The sequence below is a fragment of the Euprymna scolopes genome, chromosome 11 (genome assembly GCF_053919585.1).
Source record: "Euprymna scolopes isolate OS-2025 chromosome 11, ASM5391958v1, whole genome shotgun sequence".
NCBI classification, from domain to species: Eukaryota; Metazoa; Mollusca; class Cephalopoda; order Sepiida; family Sepiolidae; genus Euprymna; species Euprymna scolopes.
In genome coordinates, this window is record NC_136492.1 from 22,479,702 (window position 1) to 22,499,601 (window position 19,900).

The 19,900-nt window shown below is 33.5% G+C and overlaps 1 protein-coding gene across 1 annotated transcript in view; it reads right to left on the reverse strand.

The window, feature by feature from the left end:
- Positions 1-8,781: 8,781 nt before the first annotated feature.
- Positions 8,782-19,900, reverse strand: part of LOC145287803 (ubiquitin-like-conjugating enzyme ATG3) — a 66,061-nt gene continuing 54,942 nt past the window's right edge. The window contains exons 7-10 of the mRNA XM_080135648.1: positions 16,806-16,952; positions 13,971-14,098; positions 10,642-10,710; positions 8,782-9,236 (exon numbers count right to left, since the gene is read on the reverse strand). Of these exons, the coding sequence (XP_079991774.1) occupies positions 9,155-9,236; positions 10,642-10,710; positions 13,971-14,098; positions 16,806-16,952 (426 nt within the window). The 3' untranslated portion in view covers positions 8,782-9,154. The remainder of the gene's footprint in view (positions 9,237-10,641; positions 10,711-13,970; positions 14,099-16,805; positions 16,953-19,900) is intronic.

Here is a 19,900-nt window from a genome sequence, read left to right on the forward strand (position 1 = left end):
GTTGAAGAATGCTAGGTTTGTGAAAAGTTTGAGTTGGTTGCACAGCATGGCATACTGGATTAGTCAGAGAGAGTACTGCAGAAGGCATGACTGCATGAAGTTTAGGATATATTGGGGTTTGTAAAGAGTTTAGGGTGAATTGTGCAAAGTCATTTGTGAAGGTGCCTGATAAAGTGAGAAATAGTAAGGATGACAGTACAGAGATATGGTGAGACAAAAGTGTCATGACAACCAAGCAATATTATATAATAAATTATGTTATAACATTAAATTTTAGTGTACGCATATTAGTTTCATCTATTTAACAATCATGGTATTTGTGATAATACTATTACTAATAGTAAAAAAGGTAACTGCAACAAAAAATCACAATTCTATTGAGTTAATCTATTTTTCGCAGGCAATATCAGGACTCTAGTTGTTTTTCATTGTTAGTGCTCCTTACACGAAGGCGAATCACAGTGAAACCTTTCGTATACATTTCTGTTACATTTTCCTGTTTGTGGGAAAATCTATTTTAATTTGTATTTTTTTTTTAAGAATTTTACCAATCATTGAATTTACGTCCAAATATAGCAATGTGGAGCAAAGGAAATGTTGAAGTTGATCTTAAGTTGGGGAGACAGCATCAAGGCTGCTGAGGAAAGAAGACAAATGATACAGAAATGTAGCTATTTCTCTCTTACAATTATTTCTAGCTTCTATAAACTTTTGCCTATTTGTATTGGATTTAAGTCGGATAAGTCTGTGAAATGCATGCTGCTTTTGAGTTGCACAATCGAGATGAACCAGTGTGGAGAATGTGGTTCAATAAAGTACTTGCGTGTGAGAAATAAAGTACTTGCGTGTGAGAATGTGTGCTTCAAACCGTTCAGTATCTCATTTGCACACTGTTCCACAGGAAGAGAAAAGATTTTACTCCATAAGCGTCCCTGATGGCTTCCCAGTCAGCCTTCTTATAGTACCTTATCGTTTTGAGCAATGGCTCCTCATCTTTAGGTCGAGAGTTTAGAATAATTTCTCATTATCACAATGTGATCAGCATTCACTAGTGGGTTATGGGCATTTTTAACACAATCATCAGGAACTGTGGTCAAAAATAGATTTAGAAGTGAGGCTTATTGGTCGTGTCGATCTGGGTGACTGGTCGGAAACGTAACTGTGATAGGGAATTAGATATAGAAAAGCTATATATTATGCTACCAGCATCTATTTAAGTAGAAAAACCAAGCCAATTATTGTGGTGGATATTAAAGTCACCAAATACATGTACTTGTGCGCTAGGATCAAGAGAGAGTGCTGTATCTATGCTGGCAGAAACTTGGTTGATTAGGGTACAGTCCTGGGTTGAGGGAGAGCAGTAGTGAAAATATACGTCGTTAACACTATGTTTCAGGTTAAGTGTAAAGCACATGAAGGCCTTGTCGTCTGATTCTAGTTTTGATTCTCTAGTCAAGGGGGAGGGTGTTTCGTATATAGACTCCAAGTCCGTGCATATGCATATACGGCAAAGTGGGAGATAACCAGGCATGTTAAAATGGTTAGAGGGTATCAAGGAGTGTAGGTTAGTTTCACTTAGCACCAAGATATCCAGAGAATTTTTGGAGTGAAAGGTGCTGGACAAAGTGGTTGTGTAGAATACCAAACATGCAACACATCATCTAAAGGATTGTGGTCTCAGGAAAGCGCACGAGAGATGAGTGCAGAGTTCCTTTCCATGAATGACATGGCACTACAACCATCATGATATTATACAGCTGATGATGGAGCAGCTGCTCTAAGCGCTACCAAAGAGATACGGCTCCTGTAATGTCAGTCAGAATACAGCAGCCCAATCCAATTGCATTAGCACATATAGCACCCCCAAGATGCCCAGTTTTTGGGGATGGGAATGTGGTGGGAGTGGGGAATGGCATTCAATCCACTAGTCAGGAAACAGTCAAACATTGGGTGTTTCAGTAGAGTCCCTGTGATTGCACCTGGCTAATAGGCAAACAAAGGAGTATGAAAGCCAGGCGATAGGTTCTGCCTATCTACTCCTTAAGCAGTTTAGGTTTGCAAACCGGTACTTTGTTAGAGTATCAGCTATGGGAAAGTCGTCATCCATGACTACAGCGGCCTTCCTCCTCATCCTGAATATCATTGTTAAATTTTAATAATAGCATAAACTTTCAAATACTTCCAGGTTAGTTCCAAAAGTAAAGCTTTTTTTTTTTTAACTTAAAAAGTTGAAGAGCTACAAAGATGGGAGTAGTACCATTAAGACAAACAACTTTTTGTGCTGTAGAATTTTTCTACGGTCACCACCATTCTCAATGCACTTTTGCCAGAAATTCAATGACATCTCTGCTTCTGACGCATGTCTTATGCCATCAATATCTGCAACAGAGAGATGGAACTTTCATGTAATTAACGCATAAATTCAGTCATAGAGCTCAAAAAAGCACTTATGAAATTAACGACAGAGTAGACAAGCTTGCAACGTGTCTTATGAGGGAAAGAGACTGCAGGAAAAAAAAAAGGACATCGTCTACTAGGTTTCAAGGCCAGTTTTGAGCTCTGTCAAGGCAGAATAGTGTGCTTCAAGCAGCTCTTGCCTAGATGTGTCAACAGTACTCCATCCTAGGATGTACTTGGCTCTTATACAGGTGGAGGATTGCATTGGCAAAGAAATCTACTGGAATGATAGAATAATCCAACCATGTTTTATTCTAGATCAGGAGTGAAGGTAAGTCGTAGTGTAAGATAATGGGTCCTATGTTGAACAGACTAGCAGTTGTGGCCAATGTAATATTTAGAATTGAGAATCGTGGCACATTGTTTTAGATTAGAAATTATTAAGTTCAAATCAGTCTGTAGCGAACGGAACTGTAAATTGTTTGTTTACCTAATGTGTGACAATGTAGCACACATTAACATGGCGTGATGTGTTGATTGCAACGTCATGTGGTCTTTGTTACATGAAAAGGCGACAGCCCTTATGTAAGTAAGAAGGCAGACTAGATAAGTGAAATAATATTAGGAAAAGGCTAGAATCGAACCCTGTAGGCAAGTGTTAAAAAATAATGGATAATTGAAATCATAGGAATGCAGTTGATTGTTAATTCTTTTAGAAATAACTAAATATTATTTATGTCAGAAAAAGAGCGATTGTCCATTCTTTTAGAAATAATTGGATATTAAATATGTCAGTTAAAAGAATGGACAATGTGAGTGTATAAATGAAAAATAGGTTAGATATTGACCAATTAAAATTGGCAAATTTTTGTTTACCAAAAATGTGTTTGGACAGACACGTAAAAGCTGCATTAAATTTATTCACGTGAAAGAGTCACAGTCTGACGTCATAAACAAAGGAGATTTCAATATATTGAGATGGGGTTCAAAGTTAGAAGGGAGAATCAGATAATCCGACAATCACAGTCACAGACGAGAGTCAGACAGCGACATAGTGAGAGCTGATACCCTTAGAGGCGAAAGGTGGAAGAGAGTCCATTTAGCTATACAAGTTTGAATTCCTGACATCATCAATCGGCTGGCTGATGAATAAAGAAATCATCTAATATTTTGTAACTTTGTCTTCGTGTCATCAACTGGAAAGGTAAAAGTGCTTTGATTATAATCATCTTAACGAACTTTGTATAACTCCCCCCCCCAAGTAATGTGTCCCCTCATCTGTGTTAAGAACTGTATAAATGTCTCAGCTCCGTAATAATATGAAGTCCCCAAGAATTATTACAGTCGTTGTTGTGTGGGTAATCTATATAAATGTCATTATCGTCATTGTTATGAGTCCCGTTATATTTGTCCCCAATATGAACCCCCGTCCCGACTACATAACAATGAGACCTACCTCCCTTTGATCTAACCTCATCTTTGAATATATGATTACAATAGAAAATTGCGAGCATCAAAAGTAATATGGTTAAGCTTAAACATGGAAAAGTAAAGGACTAATTGTTAAAACTGGAAAAGAAAAGGACAAGATTTTCTAGTCAAAAACATAATAAATTTATAATTTTAAATATTGCAGCATTAAGAATTGATTATACAATGTTAGAAAAGGGAAAAGTTAGTTTTCTTTCTTTTTAATATCAAAACAAAGGATATTGAGATGAGGTTCGAAGTTATGATGAGATAATCAGAGAGAGAAGAGAGAGAGGGAGAGATGGTCAGAGAGTGAAGCTGATGCCCTTAGAGGCGAAGGGTGGAAGAGAGTCCATGTAGCTATACAAGTTTGAATTCCTGACATCATCGATCGGCTGGCTGATGAATAAAGAAATCATCTAATGTTTTGTAACTGTTTGTCTTCGTGTCGTCATTACAACCGTAAATGTTCTTTGTCTATCATTGTAAATGAACATTGTATAACCCCTTTCCAAGTATTGTGTCCCCGTCATCATCATCATCAATAATGTCTCTTCCCTCCTCCGTGTTAACAAGAACTGCATAAATGTCTCAGCTCCGTAATGATAATATGAAGTCCCTAAGAATCGTTAGTCGTCATCATCGTCATGTGTGTAATCTATATAAATGTCATTATCGTCATTGTTATGAGTCCCGTTGTATGTGTCTCCAATATGAACCCCCGTCCCGACTACACAACGAGACCTACATCCCTTTGGTATAGTGTGTAATCTACATAAATATCAGTATCGTCATTGTTATGAGTCCCTGTCGTCCCAATATGTACCCCCCTATGCAACATTTTGTGGAAAATGATTAGGATGTCAAAAAAAATGATTACGATGCCAAGAAAAGAGTGTTTTGTACAGCAGAGGGAACAGATTGGAAAAGCAGAAGATGGAAAGACAAATTTCTCATAGAAGCATCAAGACGATCATGAAGAATGAGATCATAGCGGGAGAGAGAAAACATCCTCTCTTGAGTTAGTGGACTGGCGACACAAGGTTTGATTGGGATATCGTCACTAATAATTAAATTTGTCCAGAAAAAACATACTCGCGTCTATTATTTGTATTGAAAAGTGTTTGTTTCAGAACTGAACAAACAGAAGGCACGAAACGGACACACAAACCAGATAAAAAAAAAAAAAAACAATAAGGCATGTTAAGATTTTGATTGTAATGAAACATCAACCGCTTCAAGTACATCTTTTAGAGGAACAATGAACAAATTATTAACGAAACGTATCACGTAATTATCTGCCATGAGGCGTGCACGTTTGTTTTATGCAAAGGTAACATTATAGGTAAAAAATACATCACAAATACAACGTATATTCAATTTGATGCCATATATATATATATATATATATATATATATATATCATTATATATCCCATTCTCTTAAAGTTATATAATGTTAGAAGCTTGTCTAAATATGGTGCTTCTCCAAGATGAGCACCGTTCATTTCAGATGGGGGCCAGAACATTGATGATGGAAATAGATAAGCTTGGTTTTTGATGCGTTAAAATTAACCAGTCACCTTTTTCCCCATTGCACCATGTGGTAAAGATCAGAAGAGAAACTCTGAAAGACCTTGATCATTGCCGGCCTTTGAAGTGTTGCCATAGACTATAGTGTCATCTGCATAAATGGTATATATTACTATTAATACAATAAAATTGCATAATTATAATAGCACATTACTAATAAAAGCCACACAAGAATACAATCATAAAAATATAATGAATTGATATTAGCATGCTATTAATAGTAACAGCATAATCATACCATTATATTATAGTAGCATTGTACTAATCTATATATATATATAGAGAGAGAGAGATTATAAAAACTGTGCGTGTGTGTGTAAGAATTTATTCCCTATGAATTTGAAAACAGCTGGCTCAATTTTTATGAAATTTTGCACAAAAGTACTTTATATGCGTGGCAGTGTTCTTAGGTAGATTTTGTATTAGAAAGTCTTTAATAAGTATTGATAAGCGTAATAATTCAATGAAAGGAACAGGCGATTTTGAATCAATTTAACATCTTACACAGCCCAACATCAAAAGTACATTAAATCTAAAGCCCCGACAAAATCAATAGTAGGTTCTTTGATAAGACGGGCACATTTAAAATAAATGTTTCTGTTTAAAGCACAATTGAAGCATGATACTTGACTTTTGCATTTTAAACGTTAAATGCAAGCTATTATATATAAAATAAAAAATTACTTTCGAAAATATCAGCGAAAAAAAAAAAAAGTCACCCCTCCTTGTAGCAAAGTGGCCAGTTGATAGTGAAAGAATTAATGTTTTTAGTCAATTTTTCGATTTGTCATCTGAAGGGTCGAGCTTCAAAATGATACCAATCTCATGAAAATCAGTTGCTTTTGCCAAGTTTTAGGCAGACATACAAACATACATACATTTAAACAGACAGGTGAGATTTATATTATAATTTCATAAAGTCAATAGTAGGTTTTATACAGATCAATGTAGACTACAATTTATTGTGAACTTAGTCACTGCGAGAGACATGTAAAGCTTCCTTTTGGTGCACCACGATGGATCCCCAACTAAAGCAGACAATCGATTTGATTGAAAAATAGGCGGATTTTGATGACAATGAAAAATGAGAGCGTGAAACATTTGTTGATCATCATTCAATCCCAGGCGACATCGAGTCACCCTGCTAATAGAATTATAATAGCGTTGTAATACTTATAATAGCATAATATTTCTCTTTAAAAAATTGTAATTTTTTTTTTTTTTTTTTAAAGAATTTTCTAGTTCTTAATTTTTCAGATGACGAATTACTTTATAATCAAATTAATTGGACGAAACCTTATGTAGATTCCCGAGTTTGAGAGGAACGTTTTCTGGTTCAACAAGATACACCTGAACAAGTTACATCGACTGAAACGTAAAAAATAACACTCAAGTAGTCCGATTAATGTATAATATTTTGTCAAATTCTTTTAAATAAAACGAAAATTTTAACCATTTTATTTATCACGATTTTTGTTTTTTTTTCTCCATCAAAATAATTTTCATCTAAATTTACTTTCAATAAGTAAATCTTCGCCAATAGATACATGAACATGAAATTGCCTTAGTATATTATTATATAGATAATATTGACTCAAATGGGCATTGATGGTTTAGTACTGAAATAAATTTAAAAAAAAAAAAAAAAGTATAGCAGTTAAGTTTATAGGTATTTAATAAAATACGCAATGCAGCAAAAAAAAAAAAAAAAAAATTAACATTAAAAGATGAGAAAAAATACAAATTAAAGATAATATGTACAATATTTTTTCTTCAAAAACTTACCTTTGATTTTTCTATAGATTTTTCGCTTATAGTCTGCTGGTGGGAGGAAAAAAATGGTATTTCAGGAGAAACTCTCCCTTTAAAAATAAAAAAATAAAGACGAGTATGCAAAGTTCCTCTCCATGAGTGAAAAATTTACTTTCATCATTACTAATATTTGTGCAAAATTTCAACAACAAAAAATTCAAGGCTTGGTTATTGAGAAAAGTACAAACAAATGAAAGGCAATTAATCGATTTGATTGAAAAATGGCCAATTTCGATGACAAAAATATTGGAAGTGTGAAACATTCAATCCAAGGCAAAACATGGGCAAACAGCTTCTTTTTTTTTTTTTGCTCAACACACACCTACAAACACCCGGGCAATGCCGGACATCCAAGCTAGTCTTAAAGGATTAAGGTTAAAAATAATGTTTGGTCCGTATTGTGTAGAAATGCTGAAACATAAATTACGCTTACAAGTTAAAATAAACTTTTGTTTGTTAAAGAAGCTTCTTCACAAAATAATAATGGTTTGTTTATTGGGTGAATTAAGTTCAATGAAACTGAATTCTTGACTTATAGTGAAATTTTCTTTGATACCTTTTCCTACGAAGTAAACATTTTTTATTAATATATTTATTGTTAGTTTTTATAACAAGTGAAATTCTTGTTGGTTACATCAATTTTTTTTTTTTTTTTTCGATTTCCACTTTTTGTTTAGCAGAAAGAAGCCTTGCCAGTGCCTGACAAGGACGAGTCCCTTCTGATTAATTTTTTTTGCCATGATTTTATTCATTAAATTGTTTTTGTAATCTTTAATTTTTTTTTTTCAGAATTTTATATACTAAAAATTTACATAAAATTAGTCTTAAAAAAATATGGAATTAAATACTAATTAACTTAAATTAAAAATAAAATATTTAATAGTAAACATTAAAAAATATGAGCAATTCAGAATCTTCACTCATTGTTCCAAGTGAGGAAACTATTTCACTAGGAATTAAGATTTTCAACTATTTAATGTAATAAAGTTTTTTAACATTGACAAAATGTTAGAATGTAATGATATTGTAATTTTTTTTTCTTAAAACGTTCAAGTAATTGTAAGAAGAAAAAAAAAAAATTTTTTTCGACTACTCTAGTGAAATAGAGTTACCTTCCTTAGAATAAGGAATTAGGATCCTGAATTGACAAAATGGTTTTATAACGTTTTATTAAAAGTAAAACGCTTTCGAAAAAGAACCATTTTAAAGTAAAGACTAATTTTTTTGTTTTTGTAGAATTTTTCCTAAGGTCGAAAAGAAATTTATTTAATAACTTTTTGTTTTTACTGATTTATGGAGGCTCAGTATTTTTATAAGCTAATATAAAATAAATATTAAAATGATTTTTTTTTTTTTAGTTATTAATTTTGTACTTAAAAAATTAGCGATTTTTGAAACCGTAAAAAAAAAAAAAAAAAAAAAACAGGGGGAGGTAATTATAGCATTTAAAACCATGGGTGCTCTCCCTTTAATGATTTCAAAGAGAAAAAAAAAAAAAAAAAAAAAAACATTTTAACAGCAATTATAACATTTTCTTTTATTATCCAAATTGTGTCTTTTCATTTATATTCGAAAGAGGGAAATAAAAAAAAAATTAAACTGGTCCCCTAAAAAAGAAAAAATGGTTATCACCGACTTCATTGTTCATTAATAAAGTTTTGTTTTCTTGATAAAGTGTTTTGACCGGCCACCAGGTACATGAGGAGTCTTGTCACAGACCTATGCACGCTCGGGTAACGTGGTGAACTGGTAGTGATGTGACGAGGGGGTCGGGGGCGGTGGAGGGCAAGTAAACATACATTGAAATATGTTTAATTTTTTTTTTTTTTTTTTTTTGCTTTGTTTTCGCACATCTGGAAGGTGTAATAAAGCATGACTAGTTATCACATAGTAAAGTGTTGTGTATAATCGTATTCTATGGTTGGAATAATCGCCTGGACAAATTTCAAGAAGATCAAAAGATACCTGGAAAACAAGTTAAGGAATAAAACGTTTTTTAATTAAAAGAAAAAAAAAAAAAAAAAAAAAAAAATTAAAGGAAAATAACTTTTTTAGCCTTTAGTTATCTCCCTTGGCAAAATACTTTTTTTTTAAAACGAGTTATCTCCACTTTAAAGGATTTTGAATTATTTAGAGTTATCTTTCTTCCTTGAAACTTTTCAAAATGGTGTTGTGAGATCATCTCATAGTTTGGCCATAAATTCTCATTTTCTTTGATTCAAAGAATACTAGATCAATTTACATGATTTTTGGAATAGGAGTACATACATCATACAGATTTTTCTTCATTTTAAGGTGAAATTCTGAACAAAAACCGAAAATTCAAATGAAGAAACACTAAATTAGTTTAGCAAAGACAAAATCTTCTAGAAGTTCTTTTAATTGTAAAATTGCTAAGTCATTTTATAATGTTGATCCCCATAGAATCGTTTTCATCCATTTATTTCTTCATAAATCTGTCTTTCCAATGACTAACTACTTTATAACATGTAGATCCTTTTCGTAATGAGAAGAAGTTAACACATAAGACTCATTTATTTATATACTAGCGGGGGGTACCCGGCGATGCCCAGGTGTCTTGAGGTAAATCAAAACTCCGGGGACGGGGGGGGGGGTTAAATAAAATAAATGTAGGTAAGTATGAGAATCGAACCCGTACCCTTGAGTTGGAAATTAATGTGTAAAAAAAAAAAAAAAAAACCTGCTACGTTAACCATTGACCCACGGCGACAACAGACAATGTTAAGCAGGTTATTTAACTATAAAAAGAGGCGTGCGCAATAAAAGTTAACTCTGTTGCTTCCATTTGACCTAATTAAAAATCGACGTAAATAAATCTATACGCTATTGCCAGAATGAAACTTTGGAAACCAATTTCGTGCAGTTCTTTCGCTTACTGCACCTTCACCAAACGCTGTACATAGCTTGCAAGAAGCAGATGAAGCACTTGTACCAAGTTTAAAGTCATACAATAGACAAGCACAAATTATCAATTTTTTATCAGTCACATTTAAGGTCTAAAATAAATAAGACATTAGTCATGAAAAATTATAAAAACTGAGACCATTCAAAAATTTACTTGTCAATACAAGTTGGTTTCTGCATAACTATGCTTGTTAGTAATGAAAAAGAGAGGCCTTATTTAAGTCAAAAATCGCCGAAAACTTTTTGGGCACCCGATATATATATATATATATATATATATTATACACAGAGGGTGTCTAAAAAAATGCACTCCCACTTTGAATGATAAAATCTTTATACACAGAGTGAAATAGAATACTTTTAAATAAGACGTTAAAAAAAAAAAAAAAAAAAAAAAAAAATTCCAAGATGTCAGAAAGGTAAGCTTGTGACTAATAAAGGATACATATGGACATTCAAATCTCCTCCGCCTTCTGCTACCGTCTCTATGATCTTTTTCATCACTTCAGCATGTCTACAAATAGAAAGAAATTAATGTTGAGTCCATGATTGAATATACAGAATTTACTACATAAATCAACTAACTACCCAGCATTGCCAGGGGCATGAAAAACAAAATTAAAAAGTGCATGTGACACCTTTATTTAAACTTCTGCCTCACTCAATTTGTCTCTTTTTTTTTTTCCCCACATCCTCTTTCACCAGCAATTACCTTATTTTAATAAAAAAAATAACGATAACAATAATGAAAGTCATTCACCTCTCCTTGTTATGATAGATAGCATTGGAAATGACTGAAAAACGCCCCCCCCCTTCCCCGATGAAATCTGAACCAGTTCATCTCCAAAGACTGAATTATTTAATCCAGGGCAACACAGATCAAGATTTTATCAACTTTGTGGCATTTGTTTTGTAGTTTTTTACTTTTAGCGAGACACACAACCATACAGATACCTGCCCTTTATATAATAGTCGAGCAAAGCTTCCTAACACTGAGAATATAAAAAAAACTAAATAGTATGGAGTTCCTCACCTCTTCCAGAATAAAGTTTTTTTTTTTTTAAAAGGATGCATGCAGTGCACTACAAAAACCAAACATTTCTTTGTCAAGAAATGATAATAGTTAAACAATAAATTAAATTTTAGGTATTTTTCTGGGGTTATGCCGATTTAAAAAAAAAAAAAAAAAAAAAACTTTATAGGGATTTGTATATTTTTGAAGTTTAAACTGGATATACAAACACGCATACATAACTGCCTTTATATAATAAATTTAACAGCTTAAACAACTACAACAGGTTAATCATGGCAAGCAATTGCAAGGGAAAGGGTAACAAAAAGTTACTGACAAATGACCTTTGCAAAGCATACATTATATACGGCATAATCACATTGACCACACCAGTTCTTGTTAGATTAGAATCTGACATTCCTGAGGCACTTTCTCCTTCGGGGAAAGTCAGTTCGCCCCACCTAGGGTGAATACTGCTAGTTTATACTGATGCGACTCAGATTTATTTGTAAAGTTTTATTTCCTAGCACTATCAAAACATTAATATTACCAACAATATCTCTTTCTCTACTTCTTTTTCTCATGTTCTTTCCGCGGTAAACATTAAGAAATAAAATTATAAACCGAAACAGGTCAACAAAGTTAAGCAACGTACAGCCAAGTCAGTACCAGGTTGAGGATCAATTTGGAAATACCAGGCACTGTATGCAGGGAGACGTTGACACATCCCTGCAAGAGCTGCAAAAACCTAACACCGTCATCTTCCCTGACAGGGATATACATATGACTAAAAGACCATTTGTGAATTTTATACTCCCATGGAACTTCTCTCTTCGGAGGAAACCAGTTAAACCCACTTTAGGGTTAGTATCACTTTAGCTGGATGGAAAGTATTTATTCACTACTCCTACAAACTAATCGACTCCTGATGGACACAAAAGAAGCCCCCATCTGTAGAAATGAAAGATCCAATAGAAATAGTAGACACATGGGTTGGTTGGTTGGTTTGTTGTTTTTGTTTTCGGGTTATTTAATGCCGAATCCAAAGATTTTAAAGAAAAATTTTTTTAATAGAGTATATTTGTTGTTTTCACGCCGGTTTCTACTTAACCCATAGTTTGGACCCTAACAGGTACTACCACTCCGGGTCAGAGTGGACCTGGGAGCAATGGTAATTAAAGGGTGGCCCCACACTCCCCAAAGCCCACAAGCTGGGGACTCACCACTGGATATAGTTTAAGGTCATATCCAGGACCCCCATTGAGGGACTTTTACCCTCTACAGGGGGGCAGTCGACGTATTCTAATGCCCCACCGACAGGGCCAAGACACATGGGGGAATAAGTCAGAAGACTAAAAAGCAAGTACAATGTTTGTTGGCTTCGAAGCCATCGGATACTATGTGCCACCACCTCTCTCAGCAAGGTATGCTGGCAATGGAAAAAGCAGCTTACTACTGCATACATATATGAAAAGAAAACTTTCCTCATTATTTAAGATGAGAATTCATAATTTATATTTGGATTCTTCAAACTACTGTTCTCATCTTGAGTTATTTTCACAACGTTTCGGCTGATGTAACCTCCAACCTACTTCAGGTATATCTTATTAAACTCCGGGAAATCTTTGTCGTATTCGAGAATCTGCATAGGATTTTGAACAGAACTCTTTAATTCATGGAGGTAGCGTGGTCTTGTTCCATCAGCCATGAGTGGAATGAAGTCTTAATTCACATTTGGAATATTGCCTGCACTCAGGATTGAACCTTCAACTTTTAAACGAGTGTCACTCAGGACTTAATTTTACTGATAGAAACGTCCCCGAGTTCAACAAGATACACCTGAATAAGGTCGGAGATTACATCAGTTGAAATGTAAAAGTGACATGTTGAGAACAGTAATTAAAAAAAAATTATTAATCAATATAAAGAAAAGATATCAAAATCCTCATTTAAAGAAAAAAAAAACACAAAGCATCTTATGCCATTATTTTGTTCCTAATTTCTGAAAGTGCCAAAAAAAAAAAAATAAAAAATAAAATAAAAATAAAAAATAAAATAAAAATAAAAAATAAAATAAAAATAAAAAATAAAATAAAAATAAATAAAATAAACGTTTCTACGACAAACATTTGACATTTGCAATAAAGTTGTGTAACAATTTTTCGTTTTTCACTGGATTGTTTCAAAAATAAATGTTTCAGGAAAACATTGTTTTCCTGGGGGGGGGGGGGATTCGTACAAATTACAAAAATCTCAAAAGTTGGAATTATTGAGTTATCACCTTTGAGATTATTTTCAAGAGGGCGACACAAGACAGTAGCTCCTCTTTTACTAATAAAATTTGCATGATTTTTGGAATATGATATTTTTGTTTCATCACAGGTACACTAATCATGCAAATTTGTTTTTCCTTTTTTTTTTTTTTTAAATATGGGGGTGAAGGATTCTGGATAAGAACAATTTGTTAAAAAATAAAAATAATTATAACTAAAGTGTGTAAAATAAAAAATAATTATAACTAAAGTGTGTAAAATAAAAAATAATTATAACTAAAGTGTGTAAAATAAAAAATAATTATAACTAAAGTGTGTAAAATAAAAAATAATTATAACTAAAGTGTGTAAAATAAAAAATAATTATAACTAAAGTGTGTAAAATAAAAAATAATTATAACTAAAGTGTGTAAAATAAAAAATAATTATAACTAAAGTGTGTAAAATAAAAAATAATTATAACTAAAGTGTGTAAAATAAAAAACGAACCTGCATGGATGCACAGAAGCCATTGGAGGTCCAGGTAAGTGGGGATGCGTTTCCATGGTTACAGTCTTTTTTGCATGGTCTTGGCTAAAATCTTCATACATCTGCTCCACTGTCAAAGGCTTTCGATTCTGAAGAAAAAAAAAAAAAATAATCAGCTTATGAATATATCTCATCACAATCTATTCCGGTAGTAAACCTTTTTAACAGGTTTTATTAGATTGTATTGAATTGTCACATCTGGGCTTGTGCACCATCCACTAGCATATTTTTTTTTTTTTTTCTTTTTTACTTCGGAGTCACCATTTATCAAGGCCCAAAGCCAATTGAGGATAAAAATGAATGAATATAAGGTGATAGTGTAGTGATCGTTAATGGTGTAGGTTGGATAGAATTTCATTGGATTTGACAACTACCATGTTGTATTCAAGTGGTAAGTAAGCTAGCGGAACAGTGTTCCAGATGGGCAGTTCTGAGAAAAAAAGCTATGTTCATGGAATCTGCATTTAGATTTAGGTACATATAGAGTGTGAGGGGAAAACCATATATAGTGGTTGTAGCTAGTCGGGTGTTTTTTTGTGAAAGTTTGGCAAGAGGTGGGGCCAAAGATTGGAATTCAGTTGAGCACTTGTCATGAACATAAAATAGAGACTAAATCCCATCCGTTCACTGTGGCGGTCCAGAGATGGCGTTCTATTATAGCAGCTTCTTTCCTTGAACTGTTAGACAATGGAAATCAATTCAGACAAGACAGGAAGCTACTTGAAAAGCTTAAAAATAAGAACGAATAATATATATTACATGTACACACAGCAGGCAGTCACTAGAAAAGCAGAAAATTTGAGGTGTTTAATTTTATTGTTACAATTTTCTAGTGAATTCACTTTTTCGATCTGTATGGACATTTTGAGCATCTGTGAGTGTATTATAATCTTAGTCTTTGGAAAACTTTATAAAGTTATGCTTTGTAAAAAAAATGAATTACCATTTGACAAATTAGATTTTAAACCTAAACAAGCAAAAAAAAAAAATTCAAGGGAGATAATTTACTCCTTGTGAATTATCTCCCTTGTTGATTTACACATTGCCGTAAATGAAATTTTGAGAATTATTTTATTAATGATGTTTAAAAAAATTTTTATAAACTGTATGATCGAAAACTTTATAATGGTTATTCCTTGTAAAATTACATTAATGTTTGACAAATTTTCCACTTTTCTGGCGAACACCCCGTAATATACAGGGTGATTGAAAAGCAGCTCCCTATTTTAAAATACATGCAATTTATTTTTGAAATATAATTTATACAATTAGCGAATGAGAAGAAAGCATACTGGATGAACTTATTTAAAATTCAAGCTAGGTGCCTTCATTTGCAACAGCTTTTTTTTCAAGTTGACAAGGAATCGCATTAACTGATTTCATAAGAAACTCTTGCGGAATGGTAGTCATACCTTCACATAGTTGCTCTTCAAGTCCTTCTAAATTTGTTGGTTTGGTTAAGTAGACGTGCTCTTTTGGTCAAACCCAGAGAAAAAAGTTGCAGTGCATTAAACCAGGAATTCTGGCGAGCCATTCGTGCAAACTGCAACAACCCATCCATCTTTCAAGGAAAAAGGCATCCAGCCATTCATAAGCGGCTATAGCAAAGTGTGGAGGTACCTCACTATGTCGAGATGAAATTTGGCCAATTCTTAGTATTTGGGACAATATTGAAGATTCGATTTTTATACAAAATGGAGCTCCTTCCCACTTTGCTATTGTTTATGAATGGCTGAATGTTACATGAAAATGAAATATTAATGAAGATGAAATCAGTTGATGCGATTCCTCGTTGACTTGAAAAGTTGGTGCCGAATGAAGGTGCCTGTATTAAAGTTTAAAAATTCATGCATTTTTCTTCTCATTCATTAATTTTATAAATTATATTTTAAAAATTTTATGTATTTAAAAAAAAAAAAAAAGGGAGTTACTTTTTCAATCACCCTGTATATTACGGGGTTTCCATAAAGTTTGGATAGAATTTTACCAATTTATTTTTTTTTCCAGATTGAGTGATTGCTCTGTCTAAAGAAAAACGAATCGAGTTGCCACTCTTCCAGTGGACAAGAAGGATTGTCTCATTGAAAAATTACAAAAGAATTTAATTTTTGAAACCCTGATTGTTAATCTATTTGTTTTACTGCAATCGAGAAATTGTTCTTGAACAAACTGCTCCAGATGACCAAAGACTTCAGATAAAAAGAGGTTGTCTAGCTTAAAGAAATCACTATTAATGGAGTTGGGTGTTCCAAGGTCAACCATCCACAAATTCCTGGCAGAGAAATTTCCATCAGTACAACTTAAAGATATTGCATCATTTTGAGTAAGATGACCCCATTAGATGAATTCTATAAAGTTTAGCTAATTTTTGCAAAGGGCATCAAATTATACCCCGAAAATCAAAAATAATGTTGAAAATATTTGACAAAATTTAAACGAAATTGTTTAACCATGTACTTAAACTTTGTAGACGCCCTGTATTGGAATTTCCAACAGTATATAATTTTTTTTTAACACTTGCATAGGTAATGCCACTAAATGGAATTTAAAATAGTTAATTTAGTCGATGAGACTAGGGAAAAAAAAAAAAAAAAAAAAAAAAAAAATTTATGATTTTTGGAATATATTTTCTTTCAATCACAGGTGTATGCATCGTACATATTTTCTTTATTTTGCTTTTGTTTTGGCATGGGGGGGGGTACCGACAAGCAAAGTTTTCATTTTAAATTTGATCCAAAGAGATGGTCATATTTTATGAAATAAATGGTGTAAAACTCCAAAACAAGAGATCCTTACCTCATCATAGCCGTACAACCAAAGCCGAGGTGTTTGATAATATTTATCGTAGGTTATATTTAAATCATAAGTTCTGGTTTGCAAGACTCCACTCTCATTTGACCCTCCTTCAATATCAGGAGCAGTTGGATGAATTTCAACAGTAGACTAAGAAAAAAAAAATAAATAAAAAATGAAATAAAATAAAAAAATCAAAAAAAAAAAAAAAATTATATACACATTAATTCATGTTCGTTCTTGTTATCTTGAATATAAAAGTTAAATGAAATCTAAACCTATTATATGCTAGCAGTTCAGCGCGGTTTTGCTTGGACCCTATGTACTGTTCATAACTATATATATATATTTTGTTATCAAGTAAGATCTTTGACTTACTTGTTTTATCAAATACTTTTGTATGCAAAATCCGATCCTGCATTTTGCTAATTCCTACCCTCTGATGAGAAGGAAAGTATTTCTTCGAAACTGTGGATTAAAGACTGTCCACTTATCAAGTGTTTCCTTTTCAGATTAAATGTTTTTAACATGTTTTATTAACTGTTTGCTCGTATTATAAGCTCTATCTCCTATTTGGTTTTATCGAGCTTTTACATCTGGTTGAGATTACTGTATAAATATTAATTCTTTAATATTTATAATATACTTTAGTTTTACCATCTTGGATCATTTTGGTAAATTTAATTGTAATTTTTATATATATATATATATATATATTAAAGTTTGACTCCTGTCCAAGTAACCTGCATTTGAAATTTTTTTTTTGTTTTTTACATGGGGGGGTCACCACTTATCAAGGCCTGAAGGCCACTCAGGGATAAGGGTTATTGCGTGTACAGTAATCAATGAGATAGTATTGTAGTAATCATTAGTATTGAGGGTTTTGATAGAGTGTCTTAAGGGGGCAGTTTGTCAGAAGTTTGTTTATGTTGGACTTGAGACATCCAAGTTGTAGTCAGGTGGGAAACAGGCAAGCAGCAGAGAGTTCCACTGGCGCGCAGTTCTAAGAAAGAAGCTTTGCTCATGGAATCTACGTTTGGATTTAGGCACAGACAAAGAGTGGGGAAAATTATTGACAGTAGTTTCAGCCAGACGGGTGTTTCTCGTGAAAGATTGGCGAGGGGGGACGAGGGATTGGAGCTCAGACGAGCATCTGCCATGGAAATAACGATAAAACAAAGATAGGCTCGCAACGTCTCTTCTGTGGGAGAGAGGTTGCAGGGAAGAGAAAAGGGCATCCCCCACTAAACCACAGTCTATTTTATACTCTGTCAAGGCAGGATAGGCTTGTTTTTAGCAGCTCCTGCCCAAATGTGGCAGCAGTACTCCATCCTTGGACGTACTTGGCTTTTATACAGAATAGAGAATTGCATTAGTAGTGAGATATCTTCTGGAGCGGTAGAAGGATCCCACCATTTTCCCAGCGTCCCTGGCAACAGATTTGATGTACATGTTCCATTTCAGATCAGGAGTAAAGGTCAAACCCAGAAGCTTGTCAAAACATGGAGCCTCCCCAAGACGAGAGCCATCCATTTCAATTGATGCCAGATGGGGGATCAGAGCGTTGATGATGTAAAGATAGAAGCTTGGTTTTGGATGCATTAAAAGTGACCAGCCACCTCTTCCGCCATTGTACCACGCGCTCAAGATCAGAGGAGAGAGAATTAGAGAGAACTTTGTCATTTACGGCCTTTGATGTGTTGCCATAGATGGTCGTGTCATCAGCATAGATGTCAAAGTATGTGTTTTGGGAGATCATTGATGTAGATCAGGAAGAGAGTTGGGCCCAGGATGGACCCCTGGGGGACTCCAGCATTAATACTGTGGGCCTCTGATTTCTGCCCATCAACCACTACTCTTATGAACCTATCAGAGAGAAATGATTTAATGATTGAGAAAACATTTCCAGTAATACCGTAGCTGGAAATCTTGTGAAGTGGGCCCTTATGCCATACCTTATCGAAGGCCTTCGATATGTCAAGAGCAATTGCCCTGGAAAGGAAACCTTTGTCAAGAGATTCACTAATCCTATGAGATATAACCGTTAGCACATCTGCTGTAGATCTTGCAAAGCGGAAACCATATTGCATCTCACTAAGGTTATTTCTGTTGAGGTGGTTGACTACTTCTTTATTTAATATGGATTCCAACAACTTACTCATGACACACAGGACTATTTCAAGTGTTTAAACCCAAAATTGGCAGAGGAGTTTGGTAGAGTTTGCAAAGGTCAACTCTTTCAATTTTGACCTTTTGGCAGCCAAAGTTTTGCCCAGAAACTGATTAAAAGCTTGCTGCATGTTTGAATACCCATTATGTAAAATTTTGAATATTTAGACCTAAAATTGGCTGAATAATTTGCTAGAGATTGCAAATGTAAAATCTTTTGAACTTTGACCCCTTGGCAGACAAATTTTTGGCCAAACACCGATTAAAAAGCTTGCCTTGTGTCTGAATACATTCTTCCTAACCCAACGAATTCTCATGAGACTGAAATGCAGAATATTTTGCATAGCTTAATTGCCATATATATTTTCACAACTTACTACCTAGCTCTACCCATGTATTGAGCACTGTTGAAGTAAATACTGAAAATTTATGCATAAAATTATATCTCCATATAATAATTCATGTGATTAAATGTAGTTATATATATTTTTTTTTTTTCATAAGTTTCGGTTCAAGCTGATGCCTCCAAGTCATATGGATATATCTTTTATTTTTGAAATCGCAACTTTATAATATATTACATATGAAAGTCTACTGGAATTTCCACAGGCCCTGCTAGTACATATATAAAGAGATAAAACAAAAGTAAAAATAAAACTATTTGAAAGTGAAGTGTGTAAATAAAAAAAATTAAAAAAAGCTCTTGCCTCTTGGGAGTAAGGTTCTTAAGTGCCCAGATGCAACTTCAGAATCTTCCACCACCCATGCAGCCCATGTTTATGTACTTACTGTTGTAACAAATAAACCAAAACCCAGAGAAAATAATGGAGCTAATTGTTGTTCTTTTGTTTCTTTTATTTCAGCTAAAGTGAGGAAAAAAAAAAAAAAAAAAAAAAAAATAGAACAGCTATATGACTGCATTTGTTACC